This window comes from Amphiprion ocellaris, chromosome 20 (genome assembly GCF_022539595.1).
Source record: "Amphiprion ocellaris isolate individual 3 ecotype Okinawa chromosome 20, ASM2253959v1, whole genome shotgun sequence".
Classification (NCBI taxonomy): domain Eukaryota; kingdom Metazoa; phylum Chordata; class Actinopteri; family Pomacentridae; genus Amphiprion; species Amphiprion ocellaris.
In genome coordinates, this window is record NC_072785.1 from 28,120,326 (window position 1) to 28,140,041 (window position 19,716).

Sequence of the window (19,716 nt, forward strand, 5' to 3'; positions counted from 1 at the left end):
TTATTGGAATTTTCTTCCTGAAGGTTTTGCAAATTTTCTGAAATTTGGGGAATGTTTTTGCGGAATTTTTGGATTTTTTTCAGTCAAGGAAACTATCTTTTGGTGCCCATAAATGAAGACAACAGGAGGGTTAAAAATTGTTGTGTCGTAGCAACAATTGCAAGACAGAGCAGCTGTTTTAGGTCAACATCAGCCTTTCTGTAGGCAAATATTTCAATAAAACCTTTCATTTATTTTTGCAATTAAATCTTCATTTTCAGTGTTCCCTTCCTGTTGCCTGCTCATTTTATTGTGCACATGTGGAATTTGCATGTTAACAAACTTCATGTCTTGCAAATAAAGTTGAAAAACTCACGTCTCTTGCAGATTAATAATGGAAAATGAGAACTATGTGAGCAGAAAAAGCTATATTTTGCCTTAATTTGCATGCACACGTCACAGTTTTGAAGCTAAAATGCTAAGTTGTGCAGCTCTAATCTACACACACTAGTGTAATTATTCTTTCTGTGCTGAATCTCTGAATCCGGCTAAACTGTACTCGACCATAAAGCAGCCGTGAGGTCTGAACTCTCTGCTGGCTTCCTTTAATGTGACCTGTGCAGCTCTAAGAGGGTCGGAGGTGTTTCCTCCTGAGTGGGTCGACATGTCGAGCACGGCGTTAACAGCATCACAGAGAGAAGCTCGGGTCCCGGCGGATGCACAACAACATGCATGCACTCTCAAATCCACCCGGAGCTGGGGATGAAAGTGGCAGCCAAATGGCATGTAGAGGGAAAAAAAACAGTGGTAATCCTGGTAAAGACACACAGTTACACAATACGAGCTGAAGTGGAGGGGAAAAAAGCGCCGGTTTGGGGGAAATTCAAGGTCAAAGGGAAGCAGAATTTTATCCTGAACTTGGAGGATTCAGAAGTATGAAGCTGCTCCACAATGGCCAATTAAAAAGTACAAGATAAGGCAGAGGAGGGTTCAGGAGGCTAATAGTGTGTCTTTCTGTGAATTGTTCCAATCACAAGCACCTTGATTTCATTTTAAGATGCAGGAAGTAGTAAAATAAGACTTAAAATCCGACCTACTGCAAGCCTGCAGTACAGAAAAACTGCATTTTTTCTGTATATATATTGTTGTTGCACACAATTACATGCATTTTCAACACACCTACTGCTCAATTTTTCCACATTATTGCAAGTAAATCATTTAAAGAATCCTTTCATCTCTAATTTTTCAACTTGCATGCATTTTTTTTAGACTTCTCCACATTGTATTTCATATTAAAATGTCACAAAATCAGCACTAAATCACAAACTAATGTGTGGAGAACTGCAATATTGCACATAATTGCATCTATTTAAGTCACAATCTCTTTGACTTCATTTCAAGATGCAGAAAGTTGTAAAATAAGACTTAAAATCAGACCTACTGCAAGCCTGCAGTACAGAAAAGCTGCATTTTTCTCACTTTCTGTTGATAAACATACATATATAATGTTTTTGCACTTACTTGTATGCATGTATGCACAGTATATTTACATGTTCAACACACCTACTGCTCAATTTTTCCACATAGCTGCAAATAAATTGATCAAAACATCCTTTTATCTCAGATTTCTCAACTTTCATGTGTTTTTTAGACTTCTCTACAGTATATTTCATATGAAAATGCCTCAAAATCAGCGCTAAATTACAAATTGATGTGTGCAGAACTGCAGTATTGCACATATCTGCATTTATTTAAGCTACATCCTGTATTATGTTGGAGGAAAACAACACTTTTGTCATCATATTTGTGTGTTGCTCAGATTGCTGCAGGTGAAGCTGCTCCTGCTGCTCCTCCAATGGAAATGAAGTGTTTGTTGGAGATTTTCACCCCGTTTCTGTGTTTGTTTGGTTTAATGCTGCTTGTTTACACGTGTTTTGGAACAGATGACACTGTTTGCGTTGTTTGTGTGTTCAGCTCATTTGTGAGTTTTGCTGCATCTCCGACCTACGACTTGTGTAAGATGTGGATTTACTGTACACTGGAAAAAAAATGGGGCAAAAGGGTAATTCTCTAACAATTCACTGTTATTGTACAGTATAAATTTACATGTTAACTGTAGAAAAGAAATAATATCCACATACAAATTTATATTTATATAAATGGTAATTAATTATTATAATGTTTAAACCTCAAAATTATACTTTTTTAAAGCTGTATTTAAGTAATCCAAAATGTTATTATTTTTTATAGCATTTATTATTTGGAAGAAAAAAAAGCCAAAATATTATTGTTATTTTTATGACATTTGCTATTATTTGGAAGAAAAAAATCCAAAACATTGTTTTTTAAATAATATTTGCTCTTATTTGGAAGAAAAAATCTTAAATATTATTATTTTTTATGATATTTGCTGTTATTCAAGAGAAAAAAAATGTATAATTAGTATGGAAAGTAGTAGAAGAAAATTTAATATAATATTTTATACATTTTCTCTGTTTTGCTCAATTCCACATAATATCTAGTAAAATCAAAGGGAAAATGCATAAATTTACATGCTAACTTTAAAAAAGAAATTATATCTACATAAAAATCTACATTTTTAATAATGGTAATTAATTATTTTATAATGTTTAAACCCAAAAATTACGCTTTTTAAAGCTGTATTTAAATAATCAAAAATATAATTATTTTTTAATGATATTTGCTATTATTTTGAAGGGGAAAATCCTAAATATTATTATATTTTGATATATTTTATTTTGTTTTGTGAAGAAAAAATCCTTAATATTATTATTTCTGTGATATTTGCTATTATTTGGAAGAAAAAATGTGTATATTCAGGCTGGAAAAATGGCAAATATGTTTTAAGCAACTCGGTTCAATTCCTCATAATATCTAATAAAATCAAAAGAAAAATGTGTTAATTTAAATGTTGACCATAAAAAATGAATAAACTGTAATTTAACTTTAAATGAAATGTGTGTTTTTACAAATATTAGTTTATTCTTCAACAGTGTGTATTGATTTACATGTTGACTGCAGAAAATATAGGGCATAACTGTAAATAATATCAACAACAACAATCTGTATTTTTATTAATTGTATTTTTTTCTGTACTTAAATCAGCAAAAAAAAAAATCTAATTTCACAGATATTTGCTGCTATCTGAAAGAAAAATTATATATGTTCTGGATTGAAAAATGGTTCAATAATTTAAACTATTATTTCACAGATTGTTTCTGTTTTTTTCTTGTTTTGTTTTTTAAAAAAAAAATACAGATAATATCTAATAAAACTGCAGAAAAAATGGTCTCTCTGGTTAATTTATATTTACATGTTAAATGTAAAAAGAAAAGAAAAAAAACAAGCCAAAACTAAATAATATTCACATTAAATAGTATTTTGTTGTTCTTCACTCTGTGGCCACGAATCTACACAGTTTTACTGTATTTAAATGAGGTAAACATTTTCATATTTTACAGATATTTGCTGTTATTTTAACAGTTTTAACAGCTTTCTTGTGACATTTGTTTCTGGCACTTTTGCTGCAAAATCTTTGCTGCAGACGTGGAAAAAGGATCTAGAAATGAGCATTTTTAAAACTACAGATATTTGACGTGGACGTTATTTACAATTTAAAGCTGTTTTTTTCAAGTCAACATCCAAATTATTGCAATTATTTTGCTCCATATCGTCTGTAATTGGCCAAAGCTTTGAACAATCTGTGAATCTAACAGTGAATCTGTAAAATCAAAGTGAATTGTTCCAAAATATGACAGCTAAAAAGTCTTTTTTTTTTTTTTTACAGTGTATCTAGTAGAAGTAGTTTAACTTGTGCTAAACGACTGAAATTGTGAGAAACAAGAAGCAGAAGCTGCTCAGAGTTCAGTTTTAAAGTTTGAAGCTCAGTTTTCCTCTTTAAAGGAGTTGCTCTGGATTTTTCTGTTGTTATTTAGAAAACGTTCTGACTGAGCTGAACAACTTCTCCTCCTCTCCAGGTCTAAATGTCTCCAGCTGAAGCTCTCATCTTCCTCCAGTTCATCTTCCACCTGAGTCACATCAACCGGAAGTGCTTACCTTTACGGAGCCGGTTCTCCGTCTCCACCGTCTCTCTCTTCATCCTCCTCTCCGGTAAACACCGACGGTTTCTCCGGTTCGGTTTCTCCGGTTCCTTTCCTCCGGTTCCTTTCCTCCGGTCTCCAGCAGCAGCAGCCCAGCCGACGGTCCGGCGGCTCCACCAGGTGTTCATGACAGACAGCCGAGCCGAGGCCACGCCCACCGGCTGCACGTGCACCAGACACCGGAACCGGTAACCGGGAGGCTCACGTACAGACGGGATTTATATGCGTGCTGCAGGGAAATGAGAAAACCTCCAGGAACTTTTACAGACTAACAAAAAAATAAATAAAATGAAATAAAAAAATTAAAAATAACAATAAAGAAAAGTAAAACAAAACAAAACAAAAAAAACTTCACAAAGGTTTTTAATGAAGTTTTTTTTTTTGCTGCTAACTTAAAATAAATATAGAATAAAATACAAGAATGAAAGAAAGCAAAGATCAGTCCCAGAGTGTGTGGAAAAATATTTAAGATGAGAAATAAAATCAGTGAATACACTGTAAAAACAAATAAACAAAAGGGAGAATAAAAACCCTTTATATAAGTTTTTAAATGAATAGTTTTTTATGTTAACTTAAGTAAAATAGAATAGAGCAAGAAAGCAAATATCAGTCCCACAGTAAAACAGACCTGTGTGTTGAAAAATAGTAAGTTGAGGAATAAAATAGGTAAATATGCTGTAAAAATAAAAAAATAAATAAAGGGTGAATAAGTTAAAAAAAACAACAAAAACACCTTTATATAAATTTTTAAATTAAGGTATTTTTTCTGCAAACTTCAAAATACTAATAAAATAAAATAAAAGAAAGCAAGAAAGAAAGAACTGTGTTGAAAAATATTAAGAAATAAAATGAGTCAATTGACTGTAAAATAAATAAATAAATGAATAAAAGAGGGGAAAAGTTTTATACATACATATATATATCTATCTCTATATATATATATCAAATAAGATACTGCTTGGAATAATTTTAGAGGTAAAATTTGCAAGAAATTCACCAGAAAAAGCACAAATTTGTAGAAAGTCTGAAAAATCACTTTGCTGCAGTAGTTATGCAGCATTTTTATTTGCTTTTCCATCCTGTTTCTCATGTTGTGACACCTTTTGTGTTGTCTTGGGACCCAAGAAATGAGGTACAAATTGTTAATTTCACAATATAGACATCTGAAACTTAGATGGTTTAACACACAGATGCATCATTTTGTGCTGGATTTTAAAGCAAATAATCCAAAAAAGGCAACATGGCATCATTATGAGCCTTTATTCATATATGTTAAGATAAACTTTATTGATCCCACAGTGGAGAAAGTTCACCATTACAGCAGCTCCAAGAACAAAAAGTAGTATAAAGGCAGTACAGAATAAATTAGAAACACACAGTGCAAAAACGCAGAGAACATGATACACACATTGCATTGTGGTGTTAAAGTGTTCCACAGAGCAGGCAAAAATAAAATCCGTAGTGGGTTCATTTTAAGCATAAAATTAACAAGAAGCTCATCAGAAAAAGCACAGATTTATGTAAAGTTGGAAAAAAATACTTCCCTGTAGTGGATACATACCAGATTTGTGTGTTTTTCTGTCTTGTTTCTCATGTTGCGACACATTTTGAGTTTTCTAGAGACCCACGCGTCAGTAAAAATACTTAACTGCAGTAATTATGCAGCTTTTTATTAACTTCAAATTGTCTTGCAATGTCCAGGTCCTCAGGTGAAAACAAATGGTTTAAATGCTCCAAAAACAAACAGGAAACAAGGTGTAGATTGCAGTGTTTTAGCATTTAATAACAGATATACTGCTTCTGTAATGTGCATGTCGAACTTACAGATGCATTGAAGCAAATATAGCATCAATATGAGTCTATATTTATATATATTTATTGCATTATACTGTTAAAATAATACACCAAACAGGTTAAAAAAAATAATTTTGCTTAAAGCTTCCAGCATCTTTTTCACCTTTTTTCTACAGTGCAAGTTATATTTTGTCTTTATGCAGCTGCTAAAGTTGCACCAAACACTTTTCAATCCTCATTTTATGACCTACAAATAAAAATATATCAATATTACCTCCGGATGCTCCACCCCTGCAGGTATTTGTGTAAGTCCTGTGTGTAAGGAGCTTAGCTGGGCTCCTGTGTTAATATCATCACAGCCATGTTTACCATTAGTCCTTTTCTTTTTTTTTTTTTACTAATACAGTAGAAGTTACAGTGCATAACCAAGCCATTATTAAAATGATTTTTAGCAGCCAGCTGTGCAGATTACACTGTTTTTTTCTTTTTTTATGTTGCGTTCACCAGCTGTTAAATGGGAAAAGAAGTGGAGAGGCTGGAAGTTGGAGACTCGTGGGGTTTATTTGATTATTTCCTGCCCAGAACCCTCAGGTAGACGAGCTAAATAAAGCTCCGTCTTATTAGAACACATTCACAGAGAGCTCGTCTGATCAGGCTGATGTTTGTCTCTAAGCACGAATCAAACCACATTACAGCTTCAGAACACAAACTACAAGTCCAGGCTGGGATTCTTCTCATCTTAATGAACTCAGACTGTTGCTGCAACGACAAAAACGGGCCTTTTATGGTGTAAAAATAGCTGGAAAAGGAGGCCTGTTGGTCCATGTGAGACTCGGAGGAGCTGGTTCTCCATCTCCAGCAGGGAGCAACGCTCTCTAGTTCCTGATCCTCCAACAAGAACCAGGACAACAAAGAGCCTTAGAGCAGCTAGAAGTTAGTTCTAGAGCTGGTTTTTAACGTCTTCTGCTGGTTTTCAGATCACACAGCAGCCAAAGGTCAAAATATGTTTCATATGCTTGAAGAATATGAAACCAGCTGATCGTTTACATCTAAAAGAAACTGATTTTTTAACTCTTCCAGTCACAAATAAACACGAGGAGGATGATTTAGCCGCAATGCTGCACAACTTTAGATGCTTGATTAATTGAATCCACTGCACTTTAATCAAACTACATCATTTTGAATTTATAGTAATTATACACTGTAAAAAAATGTTTTTAATGAATTTTTGTGTTATTTTACAGGTTTTCCCAGGTTTGTTAAATCATGTATAATAACTAAGAAAATCACAGGAAAAAGTGTTTACATGTAAAATTGGCTTTAAAGTGTACATGAAAAATCTTTTCACTAAATTTGTTCTTACAAATGTTCTTACAAACGTTCTTGTTGTTACAGTGACTTCTCCATATTGTCCAATAATTATGCTACAGTAATAATAATAAAGTTCTGTTCTTGTTCTGATGAACTCTTAAACTCTGAACTCCACTCTACCTGAGCTCCACATTTCCAGCTCTGAAAGCCACTCAGCAGATTAGCAGCGCTGCATCTCAGTGATCTCCTCTCCCTTCTTTATTCCATCTCACATCTCCCCTGGGTGAGCCTCACAATCCCCCCGACTGCTGCTCTGCTCCCTAATAAGCCACCACGAGGTTCCTGGTTGCTGACAGCTGCTCCAGATGGCATTATCGCTGTGCTCTTCCACCGTCATCTGGCTCTGAGGTGGAGGTCCCTCCGCCGCCCCACCATCAGCATCAACACCAGCATATGGCAGCGTTATGTAATCCTGCATCACCCAACAACTCCTTTATCTCTCTAAATCTGGGTTTCCCCAGCGTCGACTCGGAGATAAAGGTGAGAAAACCTCTCAGCCTCCTCAGATGTTTCCTTAAAAGGCCCAGAACTGGTTCAGAGTTCAAAGCTTCACCAGACTGAGCTTTGATTCAAGTACATGTAGGTATTTCTTCTTCCTGTTTGGCTCAGTTTAACCTGAAATATTTACTTAAACTGACATGTTTTTATTTATGGTACATTCTTTTTTAATGAACCTTGTGTTTAGAAATGTCATCATTTGTTGCCTCTTTTGTAGTTTGGTGGAAAACATCATTACATGTCTTTTTTATTCATTTATCCTTTTTAATCTGTGTTTAAGGCACATATCCGTGTGTTTAAAAGTGCAATTATTTGTGTAATTATCCACAGATATCCATATGGCTGTTTTTATAGAGAGATTTGTCTGTTTCGTGAATTCTATATACGCTTTAATACATCTACAATTATTTTTATTTATTCTTATAAGAGCAAAGTAGGAGTTTATCATCATATTTCACCTGAGCAAGATAGCTGGGGGCTTTTATTTTGAAAAGCTGTTCCCAAAGTCGTATCACTTTCTGATTGAATCTGTTTTTTAAGGTTTCATTATTATTATTATATACACTTTAATATATCTACAATTATTCTTACAAGAGCAAAGTAGAAGTTTATCACTATATTTCATCTGAGTGAGATCGATGGGGGCTTGTATTTTGAAAAGTTGCTTCCAAAGTTTGTGTAATTTTTTAGGGTTCATGAATTCTATATACCATTTTATACATCTACAATCAAAGATCAAATTGGGCTGAATGTGGCCTCCTCATGTAGATATTCTTATTTAACGGTGGAATAAACAATATTTCCCAAGTGTTTCCTTACATTTGACACTTTTTTAAAAGCTTTTATTCCATTCTTAAATTGAGTTTTTCCTCACTTCTTTCAGTACATCCTTCTAACAGGTGTTCTACCAGTATTTGTGTGTATTTGTATGTATTTGTGGGCCTTTGATGCTGATGTGGCTGTTATCAGGTGCCAGGACCTTCCATAAACGCTTTTTTTTCTTCAGTCGACTCTTGACTGAATCCAGCCCTGCACGTGCTCACATGCCAACTTCTCCACCTGTCAGCTCGCCCACCCTCCACCTCCACCCTCCACCCAGACGCCAACGGAAAAGCATGCCGACGTGCACGAATGTTGTGTGTTCACGCCGATTAGCCAGTGCACGTACAGAATAATCTGAGTGTACATCTGCAGGCCACGCTGGCGGACGTCACGCTCCTCGGTTGGAGCTTTACTCCATTGGCTGGTCTTAACTGCTTTGTAGTATTTTTAGGCCTGTTATTCTGGGGCCTGTCCTGGCAGGCCACTGGGAGACTATATAAGCCTCCCCCTGCTGCAGCTGGGGACCACTGAGAGCTCAGCAGTGGAAACATCTCGGCCCACGACGCTCCAGCAGACATCCAGCAGGCATTTTCAATCCTCTCAGGGTGAGTAGAAGCCGAAACCTGCCGAGATGACCGCTGCGTTAGAGCGTAAATCAGACGAAAGTGGGCGTTCTGAAGAGTTAAGAACATTAAAAGTGGCATCAGCGATCAGAACTTGCAGCTAAAATGAAGGTTCCAGAAGATGTTGAAAGGTTTTGCCGCTCATGCTGGAGACTTTCTCCAAACGAGCATGAACATGTGCATGAAAGTAGAAAAATTGTGAGGTTTGAAAACATTTCAAACTATCAAAATATGGCTCAAATATGCTACAGAACAAATCAGTAAACTCGGAAGATGGTGGAGCAGCATCATTCCTGAACTCCATGTTAACAGGTTGTTCTGCAAGGTTTTTAAATCCATCTGAAAGGATCTTTAGCAGGCAGGTTTCCAACCCAATAACCAGATATTCTGCACTTTCACTGTGCAACAGTAGAAGAAAATTCTCCTGTAGAACAGATGTTGACAAAGTTTCACCACTGGTGTTGATGGAAATCTTGAACAAGAGCAGCAAAACGAGCATGAACGAGGTCGGGAAACATCTGAAACTGTCAAAATTCAGCTACAATATTACACAGAACAAAGAACAGTCAGTTGTTGGGTTGGAAATCTGTCTGCCAACAATAAAATTCCTTTCAGACGTAAATAAAAACCTTGTAGAACAGCCTGTTATCATGAACGTTTGTGCTCATTTTGCTGTTAATGTTCGAGATTTACAGCAACATGTTTCCTGATTTCATGGACTGAACCAATACGTTAACAGGCTGGTCAGCAAGGTTTTTATTTCCATCTGAAAGAGTCTTTAGCAGGCAGATTTCCAACCCAACTAAATGTTTTGCACTCCTATCATGAAACAGTAGAGGAAAACTCTGCTGTAGAACAGATGTTAAAAAATTTTCCCCATAATGTTGAGGTTTATCTCCAACATGAGCGACAAAACGCGGATGAACAAGGTCAGGAAACATCTGAAATTCAGCTAAAATGTTTTACAGAACAAATCAGTAAACTCAGAAGATGGTGGGGCACCATACTACTTGAATTCTGTCTAAATTCATGGACTGATCCTGCAAGATTTTTATTTCCATCTGAAGAGATCTTTACTGTGAGCAGGCAGGTTTCCAGCCCCACAACTAAATATTCTGCGCTATAATTATACAACAGCAGAAGGAAAGTCTCCTGTAGAAGAGGTATGTGAAGGTTTTGACCTTCATGTTGGTGTAAATCTCCAACAAGAGCTGCAAAACGAGCAGGAATGAGGTCAGGAAACATCTGAAACTGTTAAAATTTAGCTAAATTGTGCAACAGAACAAATCGGTAAACTATAACACTAGAATTCTATCTAAATTCATTGACTGACCCTGCAAGATTTTCATTTCCATCTGAAAGAAACTTTAATACTAGCAGGCAGGTTTCAAACCCAACAACTAAATATTCTGCACTTTTACTATGCAACAGTCGAAGAAAACTCTCCTGTAGAATAGATGTTGAAAGGTTTTGACCTTCACGTTGGTTTGAATTTCCAACAAGAGCGGCAAAACAAGTATGAACATGAGCGTGAAAACAGAAAAAACTCAAGGTTTGGAAACATCGAAAATGTAACTATTATACTGAACAAATCAGTAAACTCCGAAGAAAATCGGAAGACGGTGGAGCAAGACAGTTCCTGAATTCTGTCTAAATTTGTGGACTGAACTCAGGCTGTTCTGCAAGGTTTTTATTTCCATCTGAAAGGATCTTAACTGTAGGCAGATTTCCAACCCAACAACAAAATATTCTGCACTTTCACTCTGCAACAGTAGAAGGAAACTCTCTTGTAGAACAGATATTGAAAGGTTTTGACCTTCACGTTGGTGTAAAGCCTCCACCATGAGCGGCAAAACGAGCATGAATGACGTCAGGAAATATCTAAAATAGTAAAAATTCTGCTAAAATATGCTGCAGAACAAATCAGTAAGGCAGATGTTGAAAGGTTTTGACCCTCATGTTGGTATAAATCTCGAACATAAGGGGTAAAACCTTCCAGTATCTTCTGGGACCTTCATTTTAGCTGCAGTCTGGGAAGGTTGAGCTGCAAAACAGTGCTGATAATTTCCTGCTTGAGGTGGGCTTCAGCACAGGTCATCCAATTGAAAGATGATTACCAACCGCTTTTGAAAAAATAAGTAGTTTTTCAACGGATTTAACTCGCTCCCGTGTTGCTTATTTCTAAGAAATTACGAAACACGGCCCATCAATCTGCATGAAGTTATAGGGTCACACTCTTTGTGCTGCTGGCAGTGACAGTGACTAATGATTCCAACCTTTGCGTTCATTTATGGTTATGAATAGACATAATGTAATTGCCAATTTGTCACTGTCTCGCACAGAATGTAGTTTGTAGAATAAACCTGCTGCTTCCCTCCTCAGTGCACAACGTCGAGGATCTTTTCCTGCAGCATCCGAGTGTCTCATCTTAAGCAGAACAAGTTACTACCTGCTCACAGGATTAAGCTAAAAATACCCCAGCAAATAAGGGCTGTCTTTTAAATTATATCTGCCTTCTCTTTCTGGTTAGGAAACCATGCATCCAGCATAATGTCAGCCGAAGTCGCTATCCAGAAGTTCTCCTTCCCGTTCGCCTGTTCTTCTCATCTTCCACAGCAAGATGAGGTGACCCAAAAAGGATGCGTGCAGGTGAAGACCCTGGAGACTCAGATTTTAGGTGAATCGAAACCAGTCGGTGTCACAGGTGCTTTAGTGCACAATGAGAAGAAGGTCCAGGAGAATCCAGAGCCTCCATCTGCTCAGGTGCTGGTCAGCGCCGAAGCCTCCCAGAATGCCGTCGTCTCCAGACGGACCGTGTTCGAGAAGCTGACGGTGGAAAGCGAAGATCAGCGTCCGGCGGCGAAGAGGCAGCTGTCGTCCGAGAGCGCCGCCAGGACTATCACGGTGGTGAAGAAGAGCGCCGTGAGGACGGAGGCCGACGAGTCAAGACACCTGCAGCCGAAGGTGCAGCCAGGACGGAGGCTGGTGACGCCGTGTGATGCTGTGTCCGGCAAAAGAAAGCGACGGAAAGATCTCTTCACCAGCTCAGAGGTCTTCCACAGGGTTGATTCTCATGTTATCAGGATTGGAGCAGAGGTGAGGACACCAAAGCACCAAGATCAAGGGCAACATCACACAGAAAAGATGCTAAAATGCTTAGCTTTTTTTAGGCTAAGCAGTGATGAACACCCATCGACCTGCCAAAAGTTATCAATTCATTGTTAGTCAATCAGTTATCTGAAGGGGTTAGAAGCAGAGTGGTCTAACCCACAAAAAATCCAAACTGAGTTTTATATAATTTGTTATATTTTATGGTGTAGATTTTAGTGGAAAAGTGGTCTGAACACACAATCCAAATATAGTGTTATAGTGACACTTGCAATGTTGGACCATTCTTGAAAACACAAAACTTTGAACCCATTTTTCTCAAATACTGCAGAAAGTTGGTTAGACCACTCTGCTTCCAAATCCTTCATTTAATCTAGTGACAGACCAGTTATCGGCCTGGCTGATTATCATGGGTGATACTTGGTCATGTTGGTATTCTTATTGACCGATTAGTAACAAATTAAATGCACTACTTCAGGTCAGATGCAGCCTCCGCTCTCCGTCTGAACAAGAAACACCACAAACCAGAAAATAAGTGACTCTCATGGTGGCTAAGGCTATGCTAATGGCTAGTGGCTAAGCTAGAGGGCAGCCACAGATTAACCTGAAACAGAGTCTGGAAAACAATAATTGATAATGCTTTAAGATCTGGACCTTAGTGGACAATAAAAGTAACAGAACAGTCAAATATTAAGAAAAAAGATGTAACTGCAGGAGACAAACTGATCAATATTAGTCGATCTCACATAAACAGTGGAGATAATTTAATCTCTCTTATTTCTATTTTACATATTCAGCTATAGTCACTCTTATTAATGAATAAGTCTGTGAATGACAGGTTTTCTGCTATCACATGCTGTTAAAACACTAAATTTAATTTATATGGGTCCCAAATGTTGGTTATTGGTCCTAAAAAACCTGATATCGGTCAATCCCTAATTTCATCCATGCTAAAGATTTCATTGCAGGGAAGGAATAATTAGGCAGCACTCTCATCTCTGAATCTACAGGATGTTGCTGAAAAGATTCTGACAAACAGGATGATGGGACATAAAAGGCTTGTTTACATGAAAACTTAAAAACACAAAGACTCCATGTTTGGATTCGTTAATTACCTATAAAAACCTCCTTCATCTGACATATCTTTGTGTGTTGTTGCAGCTGAAGGAAAAGCGAGTGTATGATGTGAAGGCGATAGTGCAGAGCATCACGCAGGGAGCCAGGAATGAGCTGGAGAAACTTCGTGCCATCTGGGTCTGGCTGTGCAACAACATTGGTGGGTTTACTGAAGCATGCAAACTATACATAGCACAACTTACTTAGGGATTGCCAACACATTATGGGTTTTAGGATAGGTTATGTATGGGGTTTTTTTTGGGACCAGATGTCATATTTTGGACTTTTTATCTCATATTTTCACAGAGTATGATGTGAGCGGGTACCTCGGCCACTCAGAGAAACTAATCGCACCTGAGGACGTGATAGCAGCTGGTCGAGGTGTTTGCTGCAGCTACTCCAATCTTTGTACAGAGATGTGCAGGTAAAATGCTCTGAAACTGGAGCTATTAATTCACAGTGACTCATCCTCTCTCGCTTTTATTCAAAATCTGGTGAGCTTGACATTACCGCAGACCGTTTTGAAAACCGTACAAATTGAACTCTGCCCACCAGGTTGACTTTGTTTCAGTCCGGTGCTGGATGGCGAAACCTGCAGCTGAGTAATGAGGCCGTTTGCCAGCTGCCGTGGAAACCGGGTTGATAAGAGACGAGGTTGCAGGCCAGAAAACTCGGCACAATGAGCTAAAAATTGCTAAAACGCTGCTGTAGATATGGGGGGACCTGCAGAGTCAGGCGATAATTGCGGGTTTGTCATCTACGGTATTCATTTCGCACTTGCTATTGAATTTATTGTTTGTGTAAAAGGTGTAAAAGGGAGCTGATGTATTGTTTATACAGTTCAGTAAAGCACTTATGCGAGTGTGCATCAATTAAATTATCTACAGCAAGAAAAATTACTTTTCTTGAGATTTTTCATTTTTAAAACATCTGTGCTGTTTCGTTCTTCCATTACTTCCCTATTCAATGCATCCTTGATCCCCTCTCAAGTGAAGACAGGTTCTTCCAGTGAAATGATGAATTTGTGCACACGCTGCCTTGAACTCGAGTTTGAGGACATTGGGTGCAAAACAAAACACAGTGATCTGTTTGTGTTTACAGGGAGGTGGGCATTGAGTGTCAAGAAGTGCCGGGCCACAGTAAAGGCATCGGGTACCGTCAGGGCCAGAGCCTCAAGCATGTGAAATCTGATCACCTGTGGAACGCTGTGCTTCTGGGAGGACAGTGGTTCCTGCTGGACGCCTGCTGGGGAGCAGGACGAGTGGATATGGAGCACGAAAGCTTCGTCAAAAGGTATGAGTATGGAGTTTTACGAGAACATACCCCCTCGAAAGTGGGATATTAAAGCTGTTTTTACTGCACACTTTTCCATAACAGCACCCTGGCAGGGCAACCGAGACTGAAGTGTCACAGTTTGCTCTTTGTTTATTTTTGATACGCTTGCAACCAGCAGCGAGTCTCAAACCAGTCTGCCGTCTCCATCTGTTGCCTCCAAGGTTTGACGATTTCTATTTCCTGACGGACCCAGAGGAGTTAATAGACTCACACTTCCCCGATGAGGAAAAGTGGCAGCTCCTAGACGCGCCCATCGCCCTGGAGGAGTTCGAGAGGAGGGTCTTCAAGACGTCGGCCTTCTTCACCATGGGGCTCCGGCTGATTCAACCTCATCACTTCCACATCGTCACAGGTCCAATTTCAGTTATTTAACATACAAATGTTTTCATCTTGCTAAATTCTTCCTCTGTCTTTTCAACGAACTGCTCTTTTTCATTTCTCTCCCAGTTGATGGTGAGGCAAACGTGTCCCTCGGCTTCTCCAGGCCTTCAACTTTCACCTATGAGATCACCCAGCACCAGGACCTCCTCCACTGTGGAGCTTCGGAGCACAAAGAGTCCAGCAACTCCTCGTTCGGCCTCCTGACGGTTTCCCATCGGAGCATGAAGCTGCAGCTGCTGCCGCCTGCGAGCGGCAGTTACGACGTGAAAGTGTTTGCCAGACCGGAAGCAGCTACCACATCTTTGATCTGGGTTTGCTCCTTCACAGTCGAGTGTCCGACCCCCAGGGCGATGGAGGTGATCCCAGAGAACCCCTTCCTGTCTTGGGGCCTGCAGCCGGTTGCAGGATCTCTGGGCGTTGCCAGCAGCAGTCAGGGCAGCGAGGTTGCCGAGGTGGAACAAGGCATGTTTGATTTGGTGCTGAAGACCTCCAGGCCTCTGATGGTGCTGTGTGAACTGGTCCACCCGGAGATGGAGGCGGCTGTGGCCAAGCGCTGCCTGGCTACTCAGATCCAACCAGACACCCTGACCTGCCACGTCCTCTGCCCTATGCATGGCTTCTACCGGCTGTCGGTGTTCGTACGAGACTATGAGAAAACAGAATTGAAGTTCCAGAATGCTGCAAACTTCCTGTTGCACTGCAAAGGGAAGGTGGTCGGTCCAGATGAGCTGTTCCCTCCTAACCTGGGCTCGGCATGCGGACCGGGAACCCGGACGTCAGAAGCCGGTTTGTCCAAATTCAGTCATACGGCTGCAGTGGTGAGTACCCAGCAGGGCAAGTGTAACATCACCTTTTACAACCAGCGGGACCTCGAGCTTCACAGCGTGCTCAGCAGAGAAGGAAACAAAACGGCGGCTTTTCCGCTTTCCCGCCACTTGTTCTGCACGTACACGGACAGCAAGGTGACGGTGAGCGTCAGCCTGCCTGATGCCGGGGCGTACCGGCTAGGCCTCTACGCGAGGATCACCCCCGCCGGAGATTTCAACCCCATGTGTGACTTTGTTCTGAGGAACAGCTGCGATCAGCCGGGGCTGCCGTTCCCCTGCGTCTACTCGGCCTGGAGGAAAGGCTGCGTGCTCTTTGAGCCTCGCGCAGGCCTGCTGGAGCCCCTCTCCTGGGTCCGCTTCAGGGTGAGGGTCCCCGGGGCCCAGAGGGTGTGCGTGGTGGGGGAAGCAAGAACTGATCTCAAAATGAACAAGAGCAGGGTGTGGGAGGCAGAGGTTTTCAGCGGGAACGGGCTCCAGCAGCTGAAACTGGCCGCCTCCTTCGGGGAGTCCAGTGACATGGATGTTCTGATGACCTTTGACATCATGCAGCTGGACAGACAAGTGTGAAATCAATGAGCTGCCTTATGAAGCTACTGATAGAGTTGAAAATATTAGCAAATAATTCAAACTGTGAGCAACGATCTTTCAGGTTTTAGCTGCGTCAACTTAACACAGATGCAACCTTTTTAATGCCAGTCATAATAAAGTGAATGGAAATTGATTTTAAACTATATCGCTGTGACTGTGTAAACTTTTCAGCTATGAAGCAATAGACCCACATGACAAGCTATTGTTTGATTCAGGTAGTTTTCAGCACAGATAAAACTTTTCTAGCTTAATAATGGTGCTCAGCAGTGGTGCTCGGCCTTGATATGAAACTGAATAAGAGTGGATTATTATTATTATGAGAAACAAATCTGCATTATGAATGATGGTTGTCAAAGGGTGTGCAATAAAAACATACTGTGAAGACAATGTCTAAATCTGGACAAGTCTTTTGTTTTGCAGAAGCTGCACATCATTTCAGTTCTTCATGTTAATGATGCAAAAATGGCCTTTGAAAGGTCATTAAACATTAGTATGATTATAACTTTAAATTGCTAAAATGCTGCTATGGGTTAGGTGCCCTGGCAGTCTGAGATAAATTTTGAGATAAACAATTTGAATTTACATCTATACAACACATAAGTGGCAAATCCAAAATGCATTCAATAACTATGCCAAAAAATTGGATTCCCAGTGAATTTTTATTTGATCCACAGGTTTCTTCTGGTTAGAAATGGCATAAAGAAGCAAGAAAAGGCAGAAAGACAGTGTGTTCGGATTGTTAACGACTGTAAAAATGCCACGTCGAAGGTATTCGTATCCTTTCTCAGTAATCAAATGGTGCTTGTTCCAGGCCTCCACTGGGATTTCTGACCACTCTTCCATCCCCAGGTCTTGAAGGTTCCTTGTCATCACTCTCATCTTCACTTCCCCCCACAGATTCTTGATGAAAGATAACAACAAAGCATCACGTTCTCATCAGCATGTTTTCCTGTGAGGATGGTGTTGCTGGAATTGAATGTTTTTTTTCCTTTCTTCTTTCATTCTTGTGTCCAAACAATTTCATTTTCATCTCAACCACCACAGAGCTGATGATCAAGAGCTTTCTTCTTTGTCCAGATGAGCTTTTCTAATATCTATCCTGGAGACGTGGAGTCCTTCTTGGTCTGATCCATGGAGACCTGCTTTGTTCAGTGTCTGCTAGAGTTTCTGATTGAGACGTTGCTACCAGAATTACTCCGATTCATCGGGATGCTCTTGGTGCTGATCCTTGGATTCCTCCGGGCTTTTACCATTCTTTCCGGTGCAGGAGCCACTTTTGTCTTCCTACCACGTCCTTTGAGACTTTTCTCAGTGTGGAACTCTTTGTACTTTTTGCTTTGCACTGTGGCCACCGGTACTTGAAAACACTTGGAGATGACTTTCTCCATCTTGTGAGCGGCCACAATGTGCAGGTCTGTCTCAAGGATGGAGTCGAATGACAAGCTCACTAAGCTCTTTAGATTCAGCCATAACTTGCAAAAAACTAGTAACTGACGACTGCATCACTATTCTCAATTTAAAATTCATTAGAACACTCCAAAGCAGAAGTCTCCAATCTTTTTTGACCACGGACCGGTTTCAAGCAAGACAATTTTCTACGGACTGGTCATCACGCATGTAAGTATTAGTTGAGTTTTTAAAATTTCAAATAAGTATTCTAAACGAATCCAATTTGCTTTTATTGCTAAATATGTATTTACTCTTGCTTCTGTCTAATTCTCTCCATCTTTTCAAAGAAGCTCTCCAGAGATCTTTTTAATCAATTTTGGCTGATGGCTTCGTGTAAGAGTCAGGCGTGAAAACTGAGTGCGGGAAACAAGCGCAGACGGAAGCGACAGGAAGACGATCTAGTCATTTTTCAAAATAAAACATCCTGCAGATTCTGCCGGAAATAAAATCAAAAATAAAATGCTTATATTCCTTCTGCGCAGCCTGGTGGTTGGGGACCGCTGCTCTAAAGCTTTGAGATGGTACAGAAGGTGCATTTCCTCAAAAATTTGCTACATTTGAAGGGGTTTGACTATTTTTGTACCTGGCATTTTAAGTAAAAATGTAAAAAAAAAAAAAACACAAAAAAACCCCCAGAAATTCCTAGTTATCATCACTAATACAACATCTCAACATCTTTCATTATTGGATTATGGAATTTCCAGCTGGAACAAACCCACAAATCCAACTATAAATCAAAATTCGATGAGGATATGAGGATTTTTAACTGTGCATACTAACATATATGGATGAGAATTCACCTCTTATGTTCTGCAGCTATGATAGGAAGCTCCTCTGTTTTCTTTGTGCATTTCATTACAGCATGTGACAGCAGTGTTTACTACTCGGACTTCAAAGTAGATTTAGCATGTGTACTGACAAAATTTAGTCACTTTGCAGACTCTAAACTTTCCTCGAATTACATTGCTGAGGTTAAAAACTAGCTGAGCAATAACATTGTCTCAGCTGCAGTGCGGTTCTGCAGTAAATCCTTCATTCACGGCGATTTATTGTGAAGGTTGGCTTCATTGCAAGACAGGATTACTTCTAGCTAGGTGTCGCTTATGAACTGCCACAAAACTTTCTTTCGAGCCTACAAAATCATGCAACATATCACCTTATTAGAGTAAAAAAAACAACTGAAAAAGAACTCCCCTGTAATCCCATTTAGAGAAAGTGAACAGATCCAGCACAGTGATCCATTGTTGTAGTGACCTGGACCCACTCAGCAGGCTTTGGCAGACACCAGTGAGAGTGATGAGTGTTTACATGTGGCTGTCATAATAGCCCACAAATAGCCTCAGCTCAGTGCCTCGGTAAAAATACAACAATGGAGGGGTGGGGAGGAGGGGGGAAAAAGGGCAGTTAACGGTGTAGGAGATACGGTGAGAGCGTGTTTCAAGTGTGTATCTGGGCGGGTAGTCTTGCCTTAGAGTCGCTGGGGAGAAAGTGGCGGCGCTGTGGTGGCAGGAGAGAGGCGAGGAAACGCTGATGTCAGAGGTTAGCCATGTGGAGGACTGCATCTGCCTGGCAACAATACAAGGACACACACACACACACACACACACACTCACAGGCTTTCTTCCTTTCTTTTTAAACACACACACACACACACACACACACACACACATGCAGCGTGAGGAAATGGAGGGATATGCAGGACAG

General features: G+C 39.7%; 3 protein-coding genes across 6 annotated transcripts in view; 1 reads left to right on the forward strand and 2 right to left on the reverse strand.

Moving 5' to 3' along the window:
* The window catches only part of slc4a11 (solute carrier family 4 member 11), a 190,080-nt gene extending 185,837 nt beyond the window's left edge, over positions 1 to 4,243 (reverse strand). For 2 of the 3 annotated variants that reach the window (XM_055005728.1, XM_055005727.1), the window contains exon 1: positions 4,057 to 4,243. In XM_055005728.1, the coding sequence (XP_054861703.1) occupies positions 4,057 to 4,228 (172 nt within the window). In that variant the 5' untranslated portion in view covers positions 4,229 to 4,243. The remainder of the gene's footprint in view (positions 1 to 4,056) is intronic. The other variant, XM_055005731.1, reaches the window with a different exon arrangement.
* Positions 4,244 to 5,132: 889 nt separating this feature from the next.
* dnaaf9 (dynein axonemal assembly factor 9) overlaps positions 5,133 to 19,716 on the reverse strand; it is a 39,437-nt gene continuing 24,853 nt past the window's right edge. The window contains exon 39 of one of the 2 annotated variants that reach the window (XR_008600039.1): positions 5,133 to 19,636. The gene's annotated coding sequence lies outside the window, so the exon portion shown is untranslated. Of the gene's footprint in view, positions 19,641 to 19,716 lie in introns of both variants that reach the window. The other variant, XR_008600040.1, reaches the window with a different exon arrangement.
* Positions 9,039 to 16,950, forward strand: ky (kyphoscoliosis peptidase). Its single transcript, XM_023287695.3, has 7 exons — positions 9,039 to 9,190; positions 11,739 to 12,304; positions 13,478 to 13,592; positions 13,739 to 13,856; positions 14,534 to 14,725; positions 14,929 to 15,119; positions 15,215 to 16,950. The coding sequence occupies exons 2-7, from the start codon at positions 11,759 to 11,761 to the stop codon at positions 16,540 to 16,542; spliced, it is 2,490 nt and encodes an 829-aa protein (XP_023143463.1). The 5' UTR covers positions 9,039 to 9,190; positions 11,739 to 11,758; the 3' UTR covers positions 16,543 to 16,950.